This window comes from Hypanus sabinus, chromosome 18 (assembly GCF_030144855.1).
Source record: "Hypanus sabinus isolate sHypSab1 chromosome 18, sHypSab1.hap1, whole genome shotgun sequence".
NCBI classification, from domain to species: Eukaryota; Metazoa; Chordata; class Chondrichthyes; order Myliobatiformes; family Dasyatidae; genus Hypanus; species Hypanus sabinus.
The window spans coordinates 65,683,008-65,710,487 of record NC_082723.1 but is presented as its reverse complement, the minus strand read 5'-3'; the positions used below and the strand labels follow the sequence as shown (position 1 = coordinate 65,710,487).

The following is a 27,480-nucleotide window of genomic DNA, read 5'->3' as shown; positions in this document are numbered from 1 at the left end:
ATATACCGAGTATCTACCCTATCTGTATACTCCTCCTGAGTTTATATACCGAGTATCTACCCTATCTGTATAGTCCTCCTGAGTTTATATACCGAGTATTTACCCTATCTGTATACTCCTCCTGAGTTTATATACCGAGTATTTATGCACTTGAGATTCTGTGGTTGTCTTGTATTTATAGAGGGTGTCTGAAACTTCAAAGAGTGAGAAGTTCCTTGTCTCGGAGGGGGCATCTAGAGTGTGGAAAGCTAGTAGAAAGGATATGGGGGGGTGGAGCAGGGGTAGTGAAGGCAGATGGGGTCACTGATTGCAGAGCTCTCTCTGGGCTAGCACAGGCTGGCTGGACTGAATGGCCTCGAGCTCTAATACTGTAATTTTTTTTGTGACTGACCGGCAGGGGGAGATTAACGGGCAGAAGGGCCTGGTCCCCTCCAACTTCCTGGAAGAGGTCCCTGATGATGTCGAGGTTTACCTCTCTGACGCCCCATCCAGACACCCACCGGAGGCGCCCATTCAGGGCAAAGGAAAGAGGGCAAGTAGTTTCCTTTTTCTTCGGGTTGGCTGGCAGGGGGCTGTCACCCTCTTTTCCGTTCACCTCTCCGCTTCCAGATCACGTTTCCCTTGTCTTCCCCACGTTGTGTGTTCCTCTCATGACCATCCGTCCCTGCGATGTACCCGTTCCGATTGTTTCTCCGGCTGGGATCCCGTATGATTGGCAGCTGATGAATCCGGCCCCCCTGCCTCAGTCTGTGGGAAGATGTTTGCCCTCTGCTGGTGCCTCAGGCTGTGTGCAGGCCAGGGGAGGGAGACCCAGGTTTGTGAGTTGGTGGGGGAAACGCAGGTTAGTTATACTCCTTCCCCTCAGTTTCCATTCCGTAACTACACACACAAAGTGCTGGAGGAACTCAGCATCTATAATAATAATCACCAGTTAACCAGTGGAAGAACATGACCCTCCATGGAAGACATCCCCATGATCTGAGCAGAGTAGATGTCAACAAGGACATGTCGAATGCCTGGCTCGGAGTTGGATACCTCTGCCCAGAAACAGAGTGGCTTCTTGTGGCAATACAGGGCCAGGTAGTTAACATTAAAAATGATCAAAAATACGTAATAAAAGGACAACAAATTCAAGACAAAAAATGCAGAAAATGCCCAGAGAAACCAGAAACAATCCAACATATTACAGGATCCTGCAGCAGTTTAGCTCAACCTGATGGCTTACACAGGCGCAATCGAGTGGCAAATGTCATCCACCAGAATCTTGCTTTAAAATACAAACTCATAACAGACACCAGACCTCACTACGAGTACAAGCCTGGTCCAGTTTCAGAGCCAGAGTCTAACTAATTATATTACAACTAATCCGTTCTTACAGACTGGACATAGTAATCATCTGGATATAATATTACAGCGTAAACAAGCAAGAACAACTTACTTAGAGATTTAGCCATCCCAAACACACATAACTTACAGAAGTCAGTAAGTGAAAAAGAACAGAAATATGCTGGTGGAAATTGAAAGACTTGTGAACATGAGCGGGGTCTAAATTGTCCCAAAAGTAATATCTACAATGGGTATCATCCCAAAATCACTACACAATAGCGTTAAACAATGTCTACACAACAATATCGATGTAAATCTTCGGAAAGCCACAATACTGACCATCACTAGAATAGTCTGAAAGTTCCTAGAAATTGAGAAACGAGCATGCTTGGTTTTACCAGCTTGAGCTTAGAGAGAAAAATAATAACTTTATTTATCGAACTACAAATGATGTAGTTCAAAGTGCTTTACAATGACAAACATTAAAATAAAAGCCAAAAAGATATTGGTTAAATAAGTAGGTTTTGAGCTGATGTTTAAGAGTGTCAGCTGAGGCTGCGTCCCATGCGGTGTTAGGCAATGAGTTCTGGAGTTTAGGTATGTAATTCAAAAAAGTGAACCTGCCAATTATCGACGGAGGGGAATAAGTAGTCAGTGTTTCAGAAAGAGACATCTTTGGGGCCAAGGACATCTTTCCCTAACACCCCAGCCCACCTCTGCTCTCTGCAGGAATCAATCCCTCCACAATTCCCTTGCCCACTTGTCCCTCCCTACTAATCTCCTCCCCTGCCCATAACTCTGCAAACAGAACAAGTGCTACACCTGCCCACTCACCTCCATTCAGGGCCCCGCATAGTCCAGCCAGATCAGGCAACACCTCACCTGTGAATCGGTCGAGGTCGTCTATTGTGTCTGGTGCTCCCGATGCACCCAACGCAGATTGCAGTAACCCCTTCATCCAGCACATTCAGTCTGTTTGCAGCAAGCAGAATTTCCCATTGGCCAACCATTTTAATTCCAATCCCTATTCCTGTTCCGACATGTCAGTCCATTGGCCTCTTCTACTCCCATCAGGGTGGAAGAGCAACACTTCATAATCCATCTGGGTAGCCTCCAACACGATGGCATGAATATCGATTTCTCTAACTTCTGGTAACGGCTTCCCGCTTTTATTCCCATTCCCAATTCTGCTTCCACTCTCAACCCTTCTCACCTGCCTATCACCTCCCTCTGGTTCCCCTTTTCCTTCCCTCTCTCCCATGGTTCACACTCCTCTCCTCTCCTCTCCTTCTTCTTCAGCCCTTTACCTCTTCCACCTATCACCTCCCAGGTTCTTACTTCATCCATGCTCCCTCACCCACCCACCTTCCCCCTCACCTATCACCTGCCAGCTTGTCCTCCTTCCTGTCACCTTACCTTGTTGTTCTGGCATCTTCCCCCTACCTTTCCAGTCCAGATTAAAGGTCTTAGCTTGAAACGTCTATTCCAGAGATGCTACCTGAGTTCCTCTGGCACCTTGTGTGTGTTCCTCCAGATTTCCAGTGGAATATTATGTCCGTTTATCTTCTTCATTCTATAGCCTTGTGTTTCCTGAGTGTGTGTTCCCACCCAGAGTTAGTAGCCTGAACCTTCCCGTGAGCCCTTTGCACAAACAGTCCTTCTGTTCCACCTCAGGGATTTAATCTGCACACCCCCCACCCCATCTCTGAATCGTTGCATGAAGCCAGTGAGGGAGGAGGGAGTCTGGCGGGAGGGTCAGCTTTGTCCTCAGTAAATGTGCGTGTGGCCTGTCTGTATTCAGGGAATGGTTCGGTTTGTTCACTGTCCCGAGCCGTATTGCACAAAAATTGCACTTTTCCCACTCTGATGCTACTGAACGCTGGTTGTTTAGATGTCAAAGTAGGAAAGAAACTTCATTTCAAATCGTGTTTTAGCCTTGTGTAAAATTCTCATTGAAGAGCACAGAAGCAGAAGTTCAGTTCCGATCTGTTCCGGTAGTCTCGATCCTCTCAGTTTGGTAATGACACCATTCAACCCAACCGCAGTCTGCTTCTTTGGCCGTGTAACATTACATCCTTTATACGCGTGTGATGTTCCTCAAAAGTTGGGAATGTTTCCAGGAATTTTGGGATTTTTAACTTCGGTCCGGTGCTTCATTGTATGTCGTGATACAGAGCATTGATAATTCCGAATGGTACTCGCCGTCAGATATCCCACTCAGGAGTGTGTCATCCGTCTCTCACATACACCAGCCTTGTTGGAAATTGCAAAACTGAAAATCGGCTGGTCTGTGAAAGCAACTTCACACGCAACCCTTCACTACAGTTTCAAAATCAAATAAACCATCACAACAGTCTTGGAAAACAATCAGGCCTTCTTCACAGTCTCACAGAAACACTCAAATTTTCCCATTTTCAAAGATCACAATCTCGGAGAACAATCAAACCATCTCCCCAGGCTCAGAGAACAATCAAATCATCTCCCCAGGCTCAGAGAACAATCCAACTATCTCCCCAGACTCAGGGAACAATCCAACCATCTCCCCAGGCTCACAGAACAATCCAAACATCTCCCCAAGCTCACAGAACAATCCAACCATCTCCCCAGGCTCACAGAACAATCCAACCATCTCCCCAGGCTCAGAGAACAATCCGACCATCTCCCCAGACTCAGGGAACAATCCAACCATCTCCCCAGGCTCACAGAACAATCCAACCATCTCCCCAGACTCAGAGAACAATCCAACCATCTCCCCAGGCTCACAGAACAATCCAAACATCTCCCCAGGCTCACAGAACAATCCAACCATCTCCCCAGGCTCACAGAACAATCCAACCATCTCCCCAGGCTCACAGAACAATCCAACCATCTCCCCAGGCTCACAGAACAATCCAACCATCTCCCCAGACTCAGAGAACAATCCAACCATCTCCCCAGGCTCACAGAACAATCCAACCATCTCCCCAGGCTCACAGAACAATCCAACCATCTCCCCAGACTCAGGGAACAATCCAACCATCTCCCCAGACTCACAGAACAATCCAACCATCTCCCCAGACACAGGGAACAATCCAACCATCTCCCCAGGCTCACAGAACAATCCAACCATCTCCCCAGACTCAGGGAACAATCCGACCATCTCCCCAGACTCAGAGAACAATCCGACCTACCCACAGTCTCAGAGACAATCCACCTTTACCCACAGTCTCAGAGACAATCCACCTTTACCCACAGTCTCAGAGACAATGCACCTTACCCACTGTCTCAGAGACAATCCAACCTACCCACAGTCTCAGAGACAATGCACCCTACCCACAGTCTCAGAGACAATCCACCTTACCCGCAGTCTCAGAGACAATCCACCCTACCCGCAGTCTCAGAGACAATGCACCCTACCCGCAGTCTCAGAGACAATCCACCCTACCCGCAGTCTCAGAGACAATCCACCTTTACCCACAGTCTCAGAGACATTGCACCCTACCCACAGTCTCAGAGACAATCCACCCTACCCACAGTCTCAGAGACAATCCACCCTACCCACAGTCTCAGAGACAATCCAACCTACCCACAGTCTCAGAGACAATCCACCTTACCCACAGTCTCAGAGACAATCCACCTTTACCCACAGTCTCAGAGACAATCCAACCTACCCACAGTCTCAGAGACAATCCACCTTTACCCACAATCTCAGAGACATTGCACCCTACCCACAGTCTCAGAGACAATCCACCTTTACCCACAGTCTCAGAGACAATCCACCTTACCCACAGTCTCAGAGACAATCCACCTTACCCACAGTCTCAGAGACAATGCACCCTACCCACAGTCTCAGAGACAATCCACCTTTACCCACAGTCTCAGAGACAATGCACCCTACCCACAGTCTCAGAGACAATCCAACCTACCCACTGTCTCAGAGACAATCCACCTTTACCCACAGTCTCAGAGACAATCCACCTTTACCCACAGTCTCAGAGACAATCCAACCTACCCACTGTCTCAGAGACAATCCACCTTTACCCACAGTCTCAGAGACAATCCACCTTTACCCACAGTCTCAGAGACAATCCAACCTACCCACTGTCTCAGAGCCAATCCACCCTACCCACAGTCTCAGAGACAATCCACCTTTACCCACAGTCTCAGAGACAATCCACCCTACCCACAGTCTCAGAGACAATCCACCCTACCCACAGTCTCAGAGACAATCCACCTTTACCCACAATCTCAGAGACAATGCACCCTACCCACAGTCTCAGAGACAATCCACCTTACCCGCAGTCTCAGAGACAATCCACCTTTACCCACAGTCTCAGAGACAATCCACCCTACCCACAGTCTCAGAGACAATCCACCCTACCCACAGTCTCAGAGACAATCCCACTTTACCCACAGTCTCAGAGACAATCCACCCTACCCACAGTCTCAGAGACAATCCCACTTTACCCACAGTCTCAGAGACAATCCACCCTACCCACAGTCTCAGAGACAATCCACCTTTACCCACAGTCTCAGAGACAATCCACCCTACCCACAGTCTCAGAGACAATCCACCTTTACCCACAGTCTCAGAGACAATCCACCCTACCCACAGTCTCAGAGACAATCCATCCTACCCACAGTCTCAGAGACAATCCACCTTTACCCACAGTCTCAGAGACAATCCACCTTACCCGCAGTCTCAGAGACAATCCACCCTACCCGCAGTCTCAGAGACAATCCACCCTACCCACAGTCTCAGAGACAATCCACCTTTACCTACAGTCTCAGAGACAATCGAACCTACCCACAGTCTCAGAGACAATCCACCCTACCCACAGTCTCAGAGACAATCGAACCTACCCACAGTCTCAGAGACAATCCACCTTTACCTACAGTCTCAGACAATCCACCTTTACCCACAGTCTCAGAGACAATGCACCCTACCCACAGTCTCAGAGACAATCCACCCTACCCACAGTCTCAGAGACAATCCACCTTTACCCACAGTCTCAGAGACAATCCAACCTACCCTCAGTCTCAGAGACAATGCACCCTACCCACAGTCTCAGAGACAATCCACCCTACCCACAGTCTCAGAGACAATCCACCTTTACCCACAGTCTCAGAGACAATCCACCCTACCCACAGTCTCAGAGACAATCCCACTTTACCCACAGTCTCAGAGACAATCCACCCTACCCACAGTCTCAGAGACAATCCACCTTTACCCACAGTCTCAGAGACAATCCACCTTTACCCACAGTCTCAGAGACAATCCACCTTTACCCACAGTCTCAGAGACAATCGAACCTACCCACAGTCTCAGAGACAATCCACCTTTACCTACAGTCTCAGACAATCCACCCTACCCACAGTCTCAGAGACAATCCACCTTTACCCACAGTCTCAGAGACAATCCACCCTACCCACAGTCTCAGAGACAATCCAACCTACCCACAGTCTCAGAGACAATCCACCTTTACCTACAGTCTCAGACAATCCACCCTACCCACAGTCTCAGAGACAATCCACCTTTACCCACAGTCTCAGAGACAATCCACCTTACCCACAGTCTCAGAGACAATCGAACCTACCCACAGTCTCAGAGACAATCCACCTTTACCTACAGTCTCAGACAATCCACCCTACCCACAGTCTCAGAGACAATCCACCTTTACCCACAGTCTCAGAGACAATCCACCCTACCCACAGTCTCAGAGACAATCCACCCTACCCACAGTCTCAGAGACAATCCACCTTTACCCACAGTCTCAGAAACAATCCACCCTACCCACAGTCTCAGAGACAATCCACCCTACCCACAGTCTCAGAGACAATCCAACCTACCCACAGTCTCAGAGACAATCCCACTTTACCCACAGTCTCAGAGACAATCCACCCTACCCACAGTCTCAGAGACAATCCACCTTTACCCACAGTCTCAGAGACAATCCACCCTACCCACAGTCTCAGAGACAATCGAACCTACCCACAGTCTCAGAGACAATCCACCTTTACCTACAGTCTCAGACAATCCACCTTTACCCACAGTCTCAGAGACAATCCACCTTACCCACAGTCTCAGAGACAATCCACCTTACCCACAGTCTCAGAGACAATGCACCCTACCCACAGTCTCAGAGACAATCCACCCTACCCACAGTCTCAGAGACAATCCACCCTACCCACAGTCTCAGAGACAATCCACCTTTACCCACAGTCTCAGAGACAATCCACCTTTACCCACAGTCTCAGAGACAATGCACCTTTACCCACAGTCTCAGAGACAATGCACCCTACCCACAGTCTCAGAGACAATCCACCTTTACCCACAGTCTCAGAGACAATCCACCTTTACCCACAGTCTCAGAGACAATGCACCCTACCCACAGTCTCAGAGACAATCCACCTTTACCCACAGTCTCAGAGACAATCCACCCTACCCACAGTCTCAGAGACAATCCACCTTACCCACAGTCTCAGAGACAATGCACCCTACCCACAGTCTCAGAGACAATCCCCCTTTACCCACAGTCTCAGAGACAATCCCCCTTTACCCACAGTCTCAGAGACAATCCACCTTACCCACAGTCTCAGAGACAATGCACCCTACCCACAGTCTCAGAGACAATCCCACTTTACCCACAGTTTCAGAGACAATGCACCCTACCCACAGTCTCAGAGACAATGCACCCTACCCGCAGTCTCAGAGACAATCCACCTTTACCCACAGTCTCAGAGACAATGCACCTTACCCACAGTCTCAGAGACAATGCACCCTACCCACAGTCTCAGAGACAATGCACCCTACCCGCAGTCTCAGAGACAATCCACCTTTACCCACAGTCTCAGAGACAATGCACCTTACCCACAGTCTCAGAGACAATGCACCCTACCCACAGTCTCAGAGACAATCCACCTTTACCCACAGTCTCAGAGACAATGCACCTTACCCACAGTCTCAGAGACAATCCACCTTTACCCACAGTCTCCGAGACAATCCACCTTACCCACAGTCTCAGAGACAATCCACCTTTACCCACAGTCTCAGAGACAATCCACCTTACCCACAGTCTCAGAGACAATCCACCTTTACCCACAGTCTCAGAGACAATCCACCTTACCCACAGTCTCAGAGACAATCCACCTTACCCACAGTCTCAGAGACAATCCAACCTACCCACAGTCTCAGAGACAATCCACCCTACCCACTGTCTCAGAGACAATCCACCTTACCCACTGTCTCAGAGACAATCCACCTTTACCCACAGTCTCAGAGACAATGCACCCTACCCACAGTCTCAGAGACAATCCACCTTTACCCACAGTCTCAGAGACAATGCACCCTACCCACAGTCTCAGAGACAATCCAACCTACCCACAGTCTCAGAGACAATGCACCCTACCCACAGTCTCAGAGACAATCCAACCTACCCACAGTCTCAGAGACAATCCACCTTACCCACAGTCTCAGAGACAATCCAACCTACCCACAGTCTCAGAGACAATCCACCTTTACCCACAGTCTCAGAGACAATCGAACCTACCCACAGTCTCAGAGACAATCCAACCTACCCACAGTCTCAGAGACAATCCACCTTACCCACAGTCTCAGAGACAATCCAACCTACCCACAGTCTCAGAGACAATCCACCTTACCCACAGTCTCAGAGACAATCCACCTTACCCACAGTCTCAGAGACAATCCACCTTTACCCAGAGTCTCAGAGACAATCCACCTTACCCACAGTCTCAGAGACAAACCACCCTACCCACAGTCTCAGAGACAATCCACCTTTACCCACAGTCTCAGAGACAATCCACCTTTACCCACAGTCTCAGAGACAATGCACCTTACCCACAGTCTCAGAGACATTCCACCTTTACCCACAGTCTCAGAGACAATGCACCCTACCCACAGTCTCAGAGACAATGCACCCTACCCGCAGTCTCAGAGACATTCCACCTTTACCCACAGTCTCAGAGACAATCCACCTTTACCCACAGTCTCAGAGACAATGCACCCTACCCACTGTCTCAGAGACAATCCACCTTTACCCACAGTCTCAGAGACAATGCACCCTACCCACTGTCTCAGAGACAATCCACCCTACCCACAGTCTCAGAGACATTCCACCTTTACCCACAGTCTCAGAGACAATCCACCTTTACCCACAGTCTCAGAGACAATGCACCCTACCCACAGTCTCAGAGACAATGCACCTTACCCACAGTCTCAGAGACAATCCACCTTACCCACAGTCTCAGAGACAATCCACCTTTACCCACAGTCTCAGAGACAATCCAACCTACCCACAGTCTCAGACAATCCACCTTTACCCACAGTCTCAGAGACAATCCAACCTACCCACAGTCTCAGAGACAATCCACCCTACCCACAGTCTCAGAGACAATCCACCTTACCCACAGTCTCAGAGACAATCCAACCTACCCACAGTCTCAGAGACAATCCACCTTTACCCACAGTCTCAGAGACAATCCACCCTACCCACAGTCTCAGAGACAATCCACCTTACCCACAGTCTCCGAGACAATCCACCTTACCCACAGTCTCAGAGACAATCCACCTTTACCCACAGTCTCAGAGACAATCCACCTTTACCCACAGTCTCAGAGACAATCGACCCTACCCACAGTCTCAGAGACAATCCACAGTCTCAGAGACAATCGACCCTACCCACAGTCTCAGAGACAATCGAACCCTACACACAGCGTCAGAGAACGGCTGAACCTTCCCCACAGTTCCAGAGAAGAATCGAACAATCCTACAGCCTTTGGTGAACTATCAAACCTTCTCTAAGGCGTTGGGGAACAATCAGACCTTACCCACAGTCTCAGAGAGTATCCAACCTACCCACAGTCTCAGAGACAATCCACCTTACCCACAGTCTCAGAGACAATCCAACCTACCCACAGTCTCAGAGACAATCCAACCTACCCACAGTCTCAGAGACAATCCACCTTTACCCACAGTCTCAGAGACAATCCACCTTTACCCACAGTCTCAGAGACAATCCACCTTTACCCACAGTCTCAGAGACAATCCACCTTACCCACAGTCTCAGAGACAATCCACCCTACCCACAGTCTCAGAGACAATGCACCTTACCCACAGTCTCAGAGACAATCCACCTTACCCACAGTCTCAGAGACAATCCACCTTTACCCACAGTCTCAGAGACAATCCAACCTTTCCACAGTCTCAGACAATCCACCTTTACCCACAGTCTCAGAGACAATCCAACCTACCCACAGTCTCAGAGACAATCCACCTTTACCCACAGTCTCAGAGACAATCCAACCTACCCACAGTCTCAGAGACAATCCACCCTACCCACAGTCTCAGAGACAATGCACCCTACCCACAGTCTCAGAGACAATCCACCTTACCCACAGTCTCAGAGACAATCCACCTTTACCCACAGTCTCAGAGACAATGCACCTTACCCACAGTCTCAGAGACAATCCACCTTACCCACAGTCTCAGAGACAATCCACCTTTACCCACAGTCTCAGAGACAATCCACCTTACCCACAGTCTCAGAGACAATCCAACCTACCCACAGTCTCAGAGACAATCCACCTTTACCCACAGTCTCAGAGACAATCCACCCTACCCACAGTCTCAGAGACAATCCACCTTACCCACAGTCTCCGAGACAATCCACCTTACCCACAGTCTCAGAGACAATCCACCTTTACCCACAGTCTCAGAGACAATCCAACCTACCCACAGTCTCAGAGACAATCCACCTTACCCACAGTCTCAGAGACAATCCAACCTACCCACAGTCTCAGAGACAATCCAACCTACCCACAGTCTCAGAGACAATCCACCTTTACCCACAGTCTCAGAGACAATCCACCCTACCCACAGTCTCAGAGACAATCCAACCTACCCACAGTCTCAGAGACAATCCAACATTTCCACAGTCTCAGAGACAATCGACCCTACCCACAGTCTCAGAGACAATCGAACCCTACACACAGCGTCAGAGAACGGCTGAACCTTCCCCACAGTTCCAGAGAAGAATCGAACAATCCTACAGCCTTTGGTGAACTATCAAACCTTCTCTAAGGCGTTGGGGAACAATCAGACCTTACCCACAGTCTCAGAGAGTATCCAACCTACCCACAGTCTCAGAGACAATCCACCTTACCCACAGTCTCAGAGACAATCCAACCTACCCACAGTCTCAGAGACAATCCACCCTACCCACAGTCTCAGAGACAATCCAACCTACCCACAGTCTCAGAGACAATGCACCCTACCCACAGTCTCAGAGACAACGCACCCTACCCACAGAGACAATCCACCTTTACCCACAGTCTCAGAGACAATGCACCCTACCCACAGTCTCAGAGACAATCCAACCTACCCACAGTCTCAGAGACAATCCACCTTTACCCACAGTCTCAGAGACAATGTACCCTACCCACAGTCTCAGAGACAATCCAACCTACCCACAGTCTCAGAGACAATCCACCTTACCCACAGTCTCAGAGACAATCCACCTTTACCCACAGTCTCAGAGACAATCCAACATTTCCACAGTCTCAGAGACAATCGACCCTACCCACAGTCTCAGAGACAATCGAACCCTACCCACAGCGTCAGAGAACGGCTGAACCTTCCCCACAGTTCCAGAGAAGAATCGAACAATCCTACAGCCTTGGGGAACTATCAAACCTTCTCTAAGGCGTTGGGGAACAATCAGACCTTGTCCTCAGTCTCAGAAAACAATCAGACCTTCCCCATTGAGTCATCGAACAGTCTAACCCTCCCCACACTTTCAGGGGTCAACCCAACCTTCTCCAAGGTATCAGAGAACAATTGAACTTTCTGCATGATCTCAGAGAACAATTGAATTCCTCACATTCTCAGAGAACAATCAGACCTACACCATGATCTCAGAGAACAATCAAACTTTCCCCACAGACTCAGTGAACAATCAAACTTTCTGCACAGTCTCAGAGAACAATCAGGCCTACACCATGATCTCAGAGAACAATCAAACTTTCCCCACAGACTCAGTGAACAATCAAATCTTCCACACAGTCTCAGAGAGCATTTGAAGGCCAGATCTAAATCAGGGCAGTCTGTCGTAGAACAAAGAACAGTGTAGATCCTTTGGCCTACAATACTGCGCTGACCTGTTCCTTGAAAATTCTTTGCCAACTCCCAGTGGTCAATGGCAGGGTGACAGGGGTAATCTGTCCCAAGTATTTCTAGGCCTGCTCCATCAGGTTCACACCCGCCCACCTCTGGCTCACAGTGACTGTACCGTCATCTCGGATTGGGGTCAGACACTAGTGAGTACAAAAGTGTTTCCCGTCCTCTGCCTTCGCAGTTTAGTCACTCCCTGCTGGGGCCTTGCCCCTGACTCCGACCACCCTCCCCAGCAGAAGCAGAAATACTGGGAGAATTCAGCCAGTTTGCAGAAAACCCTGTCAATATTTCAGCTCAGAACATAGAAGAGTACAGCACAAATGGGCCATTCGGCCCACAATGTTGTGCTGTACCAGCTAAAAAGTGAATCAAACCCCCCCCCAAGAACTAATCCCTCCTACCTACACATGTCCACGTCCCTCCATCTTCCTGTTTCATGCACCTATCTAAATGTCTCTGAAAAGCCTCTAATGTGTTTGCCTCTACCACCACACCAGGCATCCACCACTCTGAGTACAAGATTTACCCTTCACATCCCCCTTAAACCTACCCCCTCTCATCTTCAATGCATGACTTCTGGTATTAGACATTACAACTCTGTCTACTCTATCTATGCCTCTCATAGTCTTATAAGCCTCTATCAGATCTCTCCACAGCCTTCTGTGCTCCAGAGAAAACAACCCAAGTTTACCCAGCCTCTCGTGATAGCACACGCCCTCTAAACCAGGCAGCATCCTGATAAACCTCTTCTGCACCCTCTCCAAAGCCTCAACAGCCTTCCTATAGTGGGGCAACGAATACGGTTTGCAATACTCCAGATGTGGCCTCACCAGAGTTTTATAAAGTTGCAACACAACCTCTCGACTTTTGAAGACAATGCCTCGACTAATAAAAGCAAACATTCCATAAGCCTTCTTAACCACCTTATCGACCTGTGTACCCACTTTCAAGAGGCTATGAACTTGGACCCCAAGATCTCTCTGCTCAGCAACATGGTTAAGGATCTTGCCCTGAACAATGTACTTTCTCCTTGCAACACCTCACATTTATCTGGGTTAAACTCATCTGCCATTTCTCTGCCCAATCTACAACTGATCTATATCACACTGTATTCTTTGCCAGTCTTCTGCACTATCCACAACTCCAATCTTGGTATCATGCACAGATTTACTAACCTACCCACCCATCTACATTTTCACCCAGATCGTTTACATACATCACAAACGGCAGAGGTCCCAGCACAGATCCCTGCGGAGCTCCACTAATTACAGACCCCCCAGCTCGAATAAGTCCCTTCAACCTCTACCCTCTGTCTGCCATGTGCAAGCCAGTTCTGAATCCAAACAGCCAATTTGCCGTGGATCCCATGCATCTTAATCTTCTGGGTTAGCCTCCCATGAGGGACGTTGTCTCAGGACTCTCCTGCCCTTGAATCTCAACCTTCTCCTCCATTACGTTACTCGTTAAAGCTTTCTGCTTCCACCAAGCTCCCGAACGGCTCTCCTGACATGAGGCTGTGTGTGTGCTTTTGTGTTGAGAAAGGCTCTGATGTAAATGTCTGCTGCTGTTTTTGTTGGTTCTTTTCCTTCCTATTTGCTTCGGTCCAAAAGCTCCCGTTTAACAGGTGTAACACACACAAGATGCTGGAGGAACTCAGTAGATCAGGCAGCATCTATAGAAGAGAATAAACAGTCCCAACACCTTCATCATCACTGGAATGGAAACAGGGTCAGAAGCCAGAATAAAAAGGTTGGGGGGGGGGGGGGGAAATGAAGTAAGGAGCTGGAAAGTGATTGGTGGAAAAAGCAAAGGGCTGAAGAAGAAGGAATCTGATAGGAGCGGAGTGTGGACCATGGAAGAATGGGAAGGAGGAGGAGAACCAGAGGGAGGTGATGGGCAGGTGAGGAGAAGAGAAGGGGTAAGAGGGTAACTGGAATGGGAAAAAGAGAGAAGAGAGAGGGGGAGAAATTACCAGAGTTAGAGAAATCAATATTCATGCTATCAGGTGGCAGCCACCCGAAAGGAATACAAGGTGTTGCTCCTCCAACCTGAGCGTGGCCTCATTCTGGCAGCAGAGGCGACCACGGACAAACATATCCACATGGGAATGGGAAATGGGGGCCACCAGAAGATCCTGCCTTTTCAAAGTTCCAAGTAAAATTATTATCAAAGTACGTGCATACGTATCACCATACCACAGCCCTGAGATTCATTTTCTTGTACAAACAAGAAACATGATAGAATCAATGAAAGACTGCGCCCAACAGTACGGGCAGACAAACAGTGGATGTGTGAAATCTGCGGCAGACATAGCAAAGGCACCCGTTGAAGCATTCCCCCAGTCTGTGTTGGGTCTCACCAATGTAGAGGATAAGCGGCACCTCCTCGTGCAGTTGCCTGCAGATGCATCCTCCACTGTGGGGATTAAATGTGCTTCTGCGTTCTGTCAGGACAAGGAGTGGATAGGATCTGCTGGAGGACCATGGTCCAGGGAGGAAGGGAAGGAGGAGAAGAACTAGAGGCAGGTGATGGGCAGGTGACCTCCCATGGGCTCCAGCGGAGGAGGATTCAGAGGCAGTGCTGGTACCTCTGCAGATTTGAAGTGGCAGATGGAATACGGTGTTGGGAATGTACAGTCATGCACTTTGGTAGAAGAAATAAAAGCGTAGACTGTTTTCTAAATGGAGAGAAAATTCAAAAATCTGAGGTGCAGAGGAGTCCCTGTGCAGGATTCCCTGAAGGTTAATCTGCAGGTTGAGTCGGTGGTGAGGAAGGCAAATGCAATGTTAGCATTCATTTTGAGCGAACTAGAACATGAAAGCAAGGATGTAATGTTGAGGCTTTATAAAGCACTTAAATACACAGAGTATTGAGAACATTTTTGGGCCCCTTATCTAAGAAGGAATGTGTTGGCATTGGAGGGGGTCCAGAGAAGGTCAACAAAAAATGATTCCGGGCTGCCAAGGCTTGTCACCTGAGGAGCGTTTGATGGCTCTGGGCCTGTACTCACTGGAATGCAGAAAAGTAAGGGGGGTTTGCAATGAAACCTATCGAATGTCGAAAGGCCTCGATAGAGTGGATGTGGAGAGGATGTTTCCTATAGTGGGGGAGTCTAGGACCAGAGGACACAGATAGAGTGGACGTGGAGAGGATGTTTCCTATAGTGGGGGAGTCTAGGACCGGAGGACACAACCTTAGAATAGAGCAGTGTTCAGTTAAAACAGAAATGAGGAGGAATTTTGTTAGCTAGGTGGTGGTGAACCTGTGGAATCCATTCCCAGAGATGGCTGTGGAGGCCAGATCATTTGGTGCATTTAACGCAGAGGTTGATAGGTTCTTGATTAGTCAGAGTCTGAAGGGGTACCGGGAGAAGGCTGGAGATTGGGGCTGAGGGGGAAAATGGATCAGCCATGATAAAATGGCGGTGCAGATACAGTGGGCCATATGGCCTAATTCTGCTCATATATTATAGCCTAAATTCCTTCCGTCTACTACGGGTGCTGCCCCCCGGAATCATTGTTTATACCTTCCCAAGAGTTCAGTTCTTGTGCTCGAGTTAACTGGCGTAATCATCCAATCCTGGGTGTGATTTTAGAGGTGTGAAGGCATAAACGGAATTCGAGGTAGACCTGTGTGCTTTGGAGCAGCCAGGGAGAAGGACGTAGATGCAGAAACTACCATCAGGGCCTTTGAAGCTGTGGAGCTTTCATCCAGATGCTTCTGTCCATCACCGTATCCCCTGAGCAACTTTCACAGATTGATAGAGCAATACAGTCTGCAGCCCACCACCATCTTGTACTAAACTGAGTAAACAAATGGCTAATAGATCAGTCCACACACTTTGAACAACATAACAATAGTATCTTTATTTATAGAGAACTTTTCTTACAGACGAGCAGCTCGAGGTGATTCACGATTGGAAAAAGTGCAAACATGAAAATAAACGAGGAAATTGTTAGTTCAAAGCAAAGTCAAATAAACAGCAAAACATGCAAAGCGATGGAGGGGCTCAGCAGGTCAGGCAACATCTACAGAAATGAATAAACTGTACTCGATTCAGGCCAAGACCCTTCTTCAGGACTGGAAAGGAAGGGGGAAGGGGAAGGAGACTAGCTGGAAGATGATAGGTGTGTGGGAAAGGTTCAGGGCTGGAGTGGAAGGAATCTGATAGGAGAGGAGAGTAGCCTCATGGTGGGACTATTAATAAATAGGCTTTGAACAGCCATTTAAAAGTAACTCGACCACTGAGCACAAAAACTGAACACTGAACATTGAGAAGATATAAGCAATGGTTGCACATGTCCTCTGGGAAGGGGCCAGCAAGGAAATACAATCCTGAGATACAGCAGCAGAATCCAGCCACTCGGCCCTCTGTGTTTGCTCCGCCATTTCATCATGGCTGATCCACTTCAGTCTCAGCCCCAATCTAATATGGAGGGGTGGGGGACATAATTTTAAGGTGATTGGAGGAATGCATAGGGGGTCATGTCAGTGATACGTTTTTTACACAGAGAGTGGCAGTTGTGTGGAATACCCTGCGGAGATGGTGGTAGAGACAGCTACATTAGGGAAATTTAAGAGATAGGCACATGTTGCCGGGACTTGAGAAACTGAGTTACAGAGAAAGGTTGAATAGGTTAGGACTTTATTCCCCGGAGCATAGAAGAATGAGGGGAGATTTGATAGAGGTATGTAAAATTATGATGGGTATAGATAGAATGAATGCAAGCAGGCTTTTTCCACTGAGGTTAGGGGAGAGAAATAAAAACAGAGGACATGGGTTAAGGGTGAAGGGGGAAAAGTTTAAAGGGAACATTGGGGGGGGGCTTGGTGGGAGTGTGGAATGAGCTGCCAGATGAAGTGGTAAATGCGGGCTCACTTTTAACATTTAAGAAAAACTTGGACAGGTACATGGATGAGAGGTGTATGGAGGGATATGGTCCAGGTGCAGGTCAGTGGGACTAGGCAGAAAAATGGTTCGGCACAACCAAGAAGGGCCAAAAGGCCTGTTTCTGTGCTGTAATGTTCTATGGTTCTATGGGTGATAGGAAAATGGAGGGTAATCTAGGAGTGAAAGGTTAGATTGATCTTGGAGTAGGTTAAAAAGTCAGCACAACATTGTGGGTTGAAAGGCCTGTTTTGCTGTGCAAAGGTAACTTTCCCTTTTAAAACCCATGTCACCATGTATCATAAAATTACTGGGGAAAACCCCTAAGGGACAGGATTTAAGTAAACACAAGAGATTCTGCAGATGGTGGAAATCCAGAACAACATACACACACACAAACACACACACACACAAGATGCTGGAGGAACTCAGCAGGTCAGGCAGCATCTATGGAGACATTTTGGGTCAAGATCCCCACTTGCAGTCATGATAAGGATATATGTGCAATTAGAAAGATGTGTTGGTCTGTAATTGTCCACTTGGCTTTGTGTGGGGAAATCCTGCCTCACTCATTGAATTTTTGAGGCGGTAACTGAAAAGACTGTTGAAGGCATATCGACTCTTGTAAGGCATATGACAAGATTCCACATGATAGACCCCTCCTTAATGAGGTTATAGAAAATGTAAATGCAAGCAGGCTATCAAGAGGGATCCCTGTGGCACTCCACTAGTCACAGGCCTCCGGTCAGAGTGACAACCCTCTACTGCCTCTCTCCAGCTTCTCCCATAGAGCCAGTGTCTAGTCCAATTTATTAACTCACCCTGAATGCCAAGCGACTGAACCTTCTTGACCAGCCTTGCATGCGGGACCTTGTCAGATGCCTTACTGAAGTCCATGTAGACAACATCCATTGCTTTGCCTTCATCAACTTTCCTGGTAACTTCCTCATAAAACTCTAACATTGGTTAGACATGACCTACCATTCACAAAGCCATACTGACTATCCCTAATCAGTCCATGTCTATCCAGATACTCATTTATCCAGTCCCTTAGAATACTTTCTGATAACTTTCCCACAACTGATGTCAGACTCACCGGCCAATAATTTCCTGGTTTATGTTTAGAACTTTTTCTAAACAGCAGAACAACATTGACTATCCTCCAATCCTCTGCTATCTCTCCTGTCACTAAGGATGATTTAAATGTCTCTGGTTTGGCCCAGGCAATCTCTGCACTTGCCTTCCATAGGGTCGGAGGGAACACCTTGTTATGCCCTGGGGATTTATCCACACTGATTTGCCTCAAGGTAGCAAACATGCCCTCCACTGTAATCTGCATGAAGGGTCCATGAAGTTATGTCATTTTGCCTCAAATTTGTGAAGGATACCAAGATTTGGGGCGAGGTGGACATTGAGGAAGACTATCAGAGCTTGCAGTAGGATCTGGAGCAGCTGGAACGGGTTGAAAAATGGCAGATGGAATTCAATGCAGGTAGTGTGAAGTGTTGCACTTTGGAAGGACAAACCAATGTAGGACTTCAACAGAGAGGTAGGGCACTAAGGAGTGTGGTAGAACAGAGGGATATGAGAATACATATCCATAATTGCTTAGAAAATGGCATCACAGGTAGATAGGATTGTAAAATAGAGCTTTTGGCACATTGGGTTTCATGAATCAAAGTACTGAGCGCAGAAGTTAAGATGTTATGTAGAAGTTGTATAAGACCTTAAGACATAGGAGCAGAATTAGGCCACTTGGCCCATCAAGTCTGCTCTGGCATTCCATCATGGCTGATTTATTATCCCTCGCAACTTCGTTCTCCTGCCTTCTCCCCGTGACCTTTAATGGTCTTACTAATCAAGAACCTATCAACCTCAATAAACAGACCCAATGACTTGGCCTCTACAGCCATCTATGGCAATGAATTCCACAGACTTCTCCTCATTCCTGTTCTAAATGGATATCCCTCTATTCTGAGGCTGTACCCTCTGTTCCTAGACTCCCACACTACAGGAAACATCCTCTCCACATCCACTCAATCTAGGCCTTTCAGTATTTGATAGGTTTCAATGAGATCCCCTCCGCATTATTCTAAACTCCAGCGAGTACAGGCCCAGATGCTCCTAAAACCTTCATTCCTGGGACCATGCTTGTGAACTTAGTGTGGAGCCTCTCCTACAGACCATGAGAATGCAAGAACAGGGTCAATTACGACTTACCGCCCTAATAGTAGCATGGCTTCAAGGCATTGGTGGGGCTACATATGGAATATTATCACAAACATGAGAAAATCTGCAGATGCTGGAAATCCAAAGCAACACCCACAGAATGCTGGAGGAACTCAGCAGGCCAGGCAGCGTCTATGGAAAAGAGTAATCGATGTTTCGGGCCGAGACCTTCCAGCCGAAGGGTCTCGGCCCGAAATGTTGATTGTGCTCTTTTCCAGAGATGCTGCCTGGCCTGCTGAGTTCCTCCAGCATTTTGTGTGTGTTATTTGCAATACTATGTTCAGTTTTGATCACACCTCTACAGGAAAGACATAAGCTAGGAAGAGCATATTAGAGATATGCAAGAACTTGAGGGAGTCTATTATGGAGGAGAGGTTGATGTAAGGCCTAATTTGGAGCATTGTGTGTAGTTCTGATCACCTACCTACAGAAAAACCAATAATTATTTCATTATTGCATGGTTCTATAGCAGGGGTACCCAACTTTTTTATGCCATGAACTCTTACCATTAACCAGGGGGTCCGTGGATCCCAGGTTGGGAGCAGAAGATCTTGGGTGAGTGCCGCGGTAGCACAGTGGTAATTGTAACGCTATTACAGCTTGGATGTTCCACAACTCGTTCAATTCTGGCACCCTCCATAAGTAGTTAGTACGTTCTCCCCGTGGGTTTCCTCCAGGTGCTCTGGTTTCCTCCCACAGTCCAAAGATGTATTAGTTAGTAGGTTAATTGGTCATTGTAAGTTGTCCTGTGATTTGGCCGGGGTTAAATGGGTGGGTTGCTGGGCAGTCAGGCTCGTTGGTCTGTTTCTCACTGTATCTCTGAATAAAATAAGATTAAAAGAGTGCAGAGAAAAGTTACGAGGATGTTGCTAGAAATTGAGGTCCTGAACTGTAAGGAAGAACTGAGTAGGTTCGGACTATATTTCTTGGAATGTAGAAGATAGAGAGGAGATCTGATGGAGGTATACAAAATTATGAGGGGTATAGATAGGGTAAATGCAAGCAGGCTTTTTCCACTGAGGTTGGGTGAGGCTAGAACTACAAGTCATGGGTTAAGGGTGAAAGGGGGGCATGAGAAAAGACTTCTTCACTCAGAAGGTAGTGGGAGTGTGGACCAAGCTGTCAGCGCAAGTGTTGGACGTGAGCTCGATTTCAACCTTTAAGAGAAGTTTAGGTAGGTACGTGGATGGGAAGGGTATGGAGGGCTGTGGTCCTGGTGCGGGTAGATGGGAGCAGGCAGGATTAGGCATGAGCTAGATGGGCCAAATGGCCTATTTCTGCGCTAGAGTGCTCTATGACTGTCTGTGGAGGAGTGCGGGCTACAGCAGACAGGGATACTGATGCTGTCAGAGAGGTTGCCTGTTGAATCACTGTCAAAACTTCACTGTGGGCACCATTTGAATAATAAAAACGGTCCTTGCTCTGAAAGCTCACTTCAATTTTTAATCTATCCAAAGCAGAACTGATGAGGCCACCAGCAAACCAAATAAAAATGGTACACGTGGAAAAAAAGGCCTCATTTTAGCTGCTGTGGGGAGCTGGACCAGACCAGACCAGACGCTAGTGTTCACAAACGCAGACGTGTCTGATATTCATCCTGAGCAGCGATGTTTATTGGGGTTTCTTGCTTTTTCCCATTTCGGTCTGGTCATTGCAAATTTTTCTGTGTTTTTTTTCCCCTTTGCTCATCACCGGGATCAGAAGAAGAGTGTTCATTTCACATCCTAATAAGCGCATTGTAAGCTCCACGTAAGTGAACAGCTGAAGATACCTATAGAGGGGACCTGCTGGCATCTGAGGCAGCCGCCACTTTGGGGCCTTCTCGCCCGACCCTGAAAGAAAAACACGCTTTCCCCTAAAGAGACCACAAGCAAAATTATCCCTCAAAATCCACATTAACTCTTTCCTATTTTATTTGCCTGAGATTGGAAATAACTCTTTCATTGACCAAAACAGTATTGATTTGGTGCTGAAAAGACTTTGGGGAACACTTTTTCTTTCAGAACTTCATGCCTGTTTTCCTCGCGAGGTTGAACCGAGTAGATTTGTTCAGTTTGAGTTGTCGGCTGCATTAGATTAACCCGGCCTATGGTATCTTCAGGTGTCCTGATCCTCGAGTGCTGTAGTTAGCCTTTGTGCATTTTAGAATTTGATGTGCTGCTTCTGCTTATCGTTTACCTTAGTGCAATCCCTTCCCTACCCTTAAAAGTCGAACTAATTGAATCGTATGATGCACACTAGGTCCCCGGTGAAAACACGCAAAGGAGGTCTGCGTCTCCAACTGTCCACCCCCACCACCATCACCACCACCACTCTGGATCTGCCGTTATAGATGGGCCTGGCAGCCCAGTGTGGGCCAGAGACATGCCTTCAAAAAAGAAAAGGGGACTATTATCAAAAGGAAAGAAACTGCTGAGGAAGCTGGGTGGAGTGAAGTGATTCTTGTGTGTTCTGAATAGTCGCACACTTCCTCACCTTTCCGCTCACTTGGTATAACCACCACCCGTACTGTCTTGCCTTAGAGACGCACAGAAATTCCTTCCTCTTTACACACCACTCAGTATCGGAGAAGGTACACGTTGTATGTGGTATCTGTGTTCATTATAGCTCGCTCCACCGAAAAGCCATTAGTCGGAACCTGTGAAATCTTGTGTCTCGTCCCTGAATCCATGTCCGCTATTATCCCCCCTCCCCCACCACCCCGTTACCCAGAATGTGCCTGTGCTTATCATTTTCCACTATAAACTGTCATCGTCTTGGTGGCATCAGACAGCATTCAGCTGAAGAGCAGGCCTTGCCCTCTTCGTTTCAACTCATTTCACACCAGATTCATGAAATGCATGCTTTTCCATCTAAATGTATATTTTCTATCTGTTTTTTTTGTGTCAGAAACTGGTTAAAATGGGTGTATGTTCTTTACAAATAATGGCATGCAAACTGTGCAAAAAAAGAACCACAAGCAGCGGGTAAAAGAATTATGCTAAATAAAATGTACCTTTAATGTGTCCTCGGCTACATCCAGAAATTCTTATCTGCACCTTGTCCCCCCGCCACTGCGCTTTTCCAAATACGGCGGATGGGTTACACCGTCTCTCGCCAAGCGAGGCGGGTTGATGTGTTTTCACAACTGTGGCAGTGCACTCCCGGAACTCCACATCGAAAGGAGTGGCCAACTCAAGATTAATCTGCCACTGAGAGAGATTTCCTACATAATCTTAGCATTTATCCGTTTCTCTTTTTGTACTTTCGATCATTTGTAAATTCTTTTTACTGTTTCTATACATTATTTACAGATTATCTTTTCTTTTTGTAATATGCCCTTCCAAAGAAATGACGCAGAACCCGACTAGATTGTGTTTCTTAACAATCGGTGTATAAAATATTGTAAATTACTGATGTATTCACTTGCTGAAGAACAGATCAGCCTTTAATATATTTGTGGTTACAGATGTGGGTGCGTGCATGTGTAAATTTGTTCGTGTGTATAAAGTTTTTATAAATAAATCAATTGATTTTTTGTAGAACACCTACCTCTCTTTTGCATATGTTACACCTTACTCATGTAATGGTAGTGGGATTTCGTCACAGATGAAATGGAACATGCATCTTCTCAGCAAGGCCATCCTTTCTTCTGTGCATATCAGTGCTGGGAATTACATCACAAGGCCATTCAGCCTTTTATGGAGGTGGTAGCTCCCCACCACCAGCTACCTAATGATCTTAATTCCAATGCAAGGACGTGTTCTCTGCTTAACCCCTGCGACGTTCTTAATCTGTACCTTGTCCCTCACCAGCATGCCTTTCCTAAATGAGCTGATGGGTTGCTTTAAGTATTTTTATGTTTGATATTGAGGAAGGGTGCGGAGCACACCAGCATGCAGGCTTTTCACTGAACTTTATTGACAGCTCTGTTTGTCCCATGTGGGAGCGGCATAGAATTAGCCCATGAACTACTACAACAAGTATAACACCATTCCTGCTGAGCAGGGGACATTTGCTTAGCTAGGTGATGTGATTTCACACGGTGGTTTTAATACTCTGGAACAGAATTAGAATCAAGTTTAATATCATTGGCATGAGGGGATACGGAAAGAAAGCAGGAGATTGGGGCTGAAAGGAAAAATGGATCAGCCATGATGAAATGGGAGAGCAGACTCGATGGGCCAAAGGGCCTTATTCTGCTCTTATACCTTATGGTGTTATATACATTCATTTCAATACACAACAATAGAAAACTACATATAAATTGCAATAAGAAATATATATAAAAATAAAGAACTAGTGCGAAAAGTAAAGAAGTAGGTAGTGTTCATGGATTCTTTGTTCATTCAGAAATCTTATGGCAGAGAGCAAAATGTTGTTCCTAAAACATTGAGAGGGTGTCTTCAGGCCGCTGTACTTCCTTCCTGATGGTAGCGATGAGAAGAGGGCATGTCCTTGGTGACGGATGGGGTCTTTTTGAGGCATCGCCTTTTGAAGGTGTCCTCGATGCTGGAGACCCTGGTGCCCACGACGGAGCTGGCTGAGTTTGCAACTTGCTGCAGCTTTTTCTGATCCTGTGCAGTGGCCCCTCCCCTCCACACCAGACAGTGATGCAACCGGTTAGAATTCTCCCCACAGTACATCTGTAGAAATCTGTGATTTAGAACGAACATCCCATCTCTGAATAATTCATGTAGTGAGTAATTGGGGATCGATGATAATAGTAGATTTGTCGAGGGTGTGGTTATAGCATCGTTTAGGAGGAGCCCTCTGAACCAGAGGTTTGAGGTTATCAGAATGAAGAAACAGCAGGGATGAATGGTGAATGCCCGGTGTGTAGCAGAGGGCTACAGTTTGTTAAAGAGCAGCCTGAATGCACTAAATTCGTTGGGAAGGTGTATTCTCACGGTACCAAGCTTGGATTGTTTAGATTACAGGGTAGACAATGGATTTAGGGAGATGGGAGCAGCGCAAGATGTATCCAAGCTCTCTTTCAGAATAGACTCCAACTGCCAGAAAATGGCCAGTTATGTCATTTTCAAGGACTGTTTGTCCCACTCCCATCAGGAAGTATCCACGCCAGGGCAAACAGACTCAAAAACACCAGACCCAAGCAGTAACATCTCCACCCATTAACCCACCCCAACCATCATTTCCTGTCAGAGTCACCTTATGTACAGACATTAGCGTCACTTTATCAATATACAATCTATGTATATAAGCTATCTCATGTAAATATATTGTGTTTTTTTGTGTTGCTTTGGATCTGGAGGAACAATTATTTAGTTCTCCTTTACACGTATGTAGTGGAAATGCCATTTAACAAGCTTGAATCTTGATTTGCCAACTGCCCCAATGACTACTTGGGTTGTTATGAAGGCCTCTGGGCTGTTAGGAAACCCTCTGGGTTGTTAGGAAGTTATCTGGGCTGTTAGGAAGGTCTCTGGGTTGTTAGAAAGGCCCGGGTCATTGCAAAAGCCTCTGGGCTGTTAGGAAGACTTCTGGGTTATTAGGAAGTCATCTGGGCTGTTAGGAAGGTCTCTGGGTTTAGGAAGGCCTCAGTCATTGAAAAAGCCTCTGGGTTTAGGAAGGCCTCAGTCATTGAAAAAGCCTCTGGGTTTAGGAAGGCCTCAGTCATTGAAAAAGCCTCTGGGTTTGGGAAGGCCTCAGTCATTGAAAAAGCCTCTGGGTTTGGGAAGGCCTCAGTCATTGAAAAAGCCTCTGGGTTTGGGAAGGCCTCAGTCATTGAAAAAGCCTCTGGGTTTGGGAAGGCCTCAGTCATTGAAAAAGCCTCTGGGCTGTTAGGAAGGTCTCTGGGTTTAGGAAGGCCTCAGTTATTGGAAAAGCCTCTGGGTTGTTTGGGTTGTTATGAAGGCCTCTAGGTTGTTGCGAAGGTCTCTGTCAAGGATACATTAAACAAAGATTTGTAAATATACTCCATACATGATGCAACATAGTTAATTATCTATCATTAAATCATGAATTTAATTTTGCTTTGGAAAGATCTGGTTCATGAACGTTAGCTTATTACTCTCTCGTCTTCATTCCCTAATTCACATAACAAGTTTTATTTGACATTTTGAAATTAAAAGCAATCTGTTGTGCACTAATGCTGACTTTTCTATCGCTCCAGGTGGACGGGACAGTCTGATAGTCAGGAGCGAAGCCGTGCCGTTCATAAGGATGAAATCCCCGAACTGCCACTTGACTGGGAAATGCTTCTGTAGTAAACCTGAAGGCACGGCATTCTTGTTTCCCTTATTAAAGTTTGATCGACAGTGAGGACCTCCCGGCCTGCTGCAGGTGCTATCTTTTTCTTTAAAAAGAAAAGCAGTTTTAAAAATATATATTTTTGCTACAACCTCCTCCAATAAACTTCAAACCCAACTGTTTGTGATTCGGTCGGAGGAGAGGTGGTGGTCAGATGGCCTTGCTGCTACAGAAGCCTTTGCTCTGCGCACGCCCTTCACGTCACACTGACGGTCGTGTCGATGCATGGTGAATGTGATTCCTTGGTGATGGACGGACTGATGGGAAGAATCAAAGGCAAAGTGGCCTGCTGAACTCCAGGGTAGCTCGTTGGATTGGAAATTGTCTGTCTCCATAGAGCCTGAGTTGATGTCCGGTGGAAAACTTGGCCTTGGGGAAGAGCCCTACTATATGCGCGTTCCAAAGCCTTCACCTTAAGCACAAGTTCAGAGGATCACCACAGTGACACCGCCCACAGCAGTGTGTGAACCAGGTCCACTCTCAGACCTATCTCCCTCAGTGTCTTTCCCATGCCACCTTAGACAACACTGTCTCTTGTGGATTAGAGAGAAGTATGCTAACAGGCTGAACAGCTACGGGTTTACAGGAACATGGGGAGCTCTTTCAAAAGAGCTAGTACAAGGGCGAATGGTCTTACCTGTGCTAACGAGGCCCTGTGTTGGTTGGGTCCCACCATGGATGTTGTGTCCTGGCTGTCTGGATATGCAAGCCAGGGTGGTACGATACGGAGAGCAAACTGTTGCCCATGTAGCAGGCTCCCCCTCTCCACACAGCTGATGAATCCAAAGGAACGGCAGAGACCGACACAGTTTGGCACCAGCGGCATCGCAGGAGTTGCCAGTCAGCGTTGAGCTTAACATAGGGTCTCCAGCGCCGGGTTTATCCTTGGGGGTTACTCCCAAAGCCTTCCCCACGAGTTGGTGTAGCCACAAGGCAGTGGAGGTTGGGGATCAGGGTTTTCCTTCTCCGAGATGAGCTGCCGACCACGGCTGATGAGCCCCATCTGCCCGAAGTTCCTGAGTCCTGAGCCCTCCCCATGAGCGAGGTTTGAGATGAGAGTTTTCCTTCTCCGAGATGAGCTGCCAACCACGGCTGATGAGCCCCATCTGCCCAGAGCCTGTGCTAATGAGATTGTATAAAAACGTACAACACAATAACAGCTTTTACTCACTCAGATCTGTTGAACCTCGTTCCAGTTTTCTCCACTGTATGCCCTTCCCATACACTGAGTGTGTGGGGTGTCCAGGGAGGGCTAGCACCTCCGGTGAAGGGGCTTGTCGTGTCCATTCCTGGACAGCTGACTCACCTTTGGTCCCCACCGGACACTCAGCTCTCACCCGTGGCTCCAAGTAGCCACTTACATGTGACAGCGGCCACACCCCGGTACACCCCTTTGACAGATGGGCTAAACCAGGTGAGGGTTAATGGTGGGCCTCACACCCCAGTGACATAGCGACTCACCTGTCCTAGCATATGAAGTCGGGTCTGGCGGACTGGGCGGATGAGATCTTCAGTGAGATCCAACGGCCAGGAAGGCGGTTCCGCAGGGCTCCGCGGAGAGTGAGGGGCATGACGAGGCACAGAAGACGTCATGGTCGTCCATGGCAACCAA

The 27,480-nt window shown here is 47.5% G+C and overlaps 1 protein-coding gene across 11 annotated transcripts in view; it reads left to right on the top strand.

The window, feature by feature from the left end:
• The window catches only part of rimbp2b (RIMS binding protein 2b), a 239,296-nt gene extending 213,416 nt beyond the window's left edge, over positions 1–25,880 (top strand). For 10 of the 11 annotated variants that reach the window (XM_059994576.1, XM_059994574.1, XM_059994577.1 and 7 more), the window contains 2 exons: positions 398–532; positions 21,858–23,093. In XM_059994576.1, the coding sequence (XP_059850559.1) occupies positions 398–532; positions 21,858–22,055 (333 nt within the window). In that variant the 3' untranslated portion in view covers positions 22,056–23,093. Of the gene's footprint in view, positions 1–397; positions 533–21,857; positions 23,094–25,731 lie in introns of those variants that run through there. The other variant, XM_059994581.1, reaches the window with a different exon arrangement.
• Positions 25,881–27,480: the final 1,600 nt, after the last annotated feature.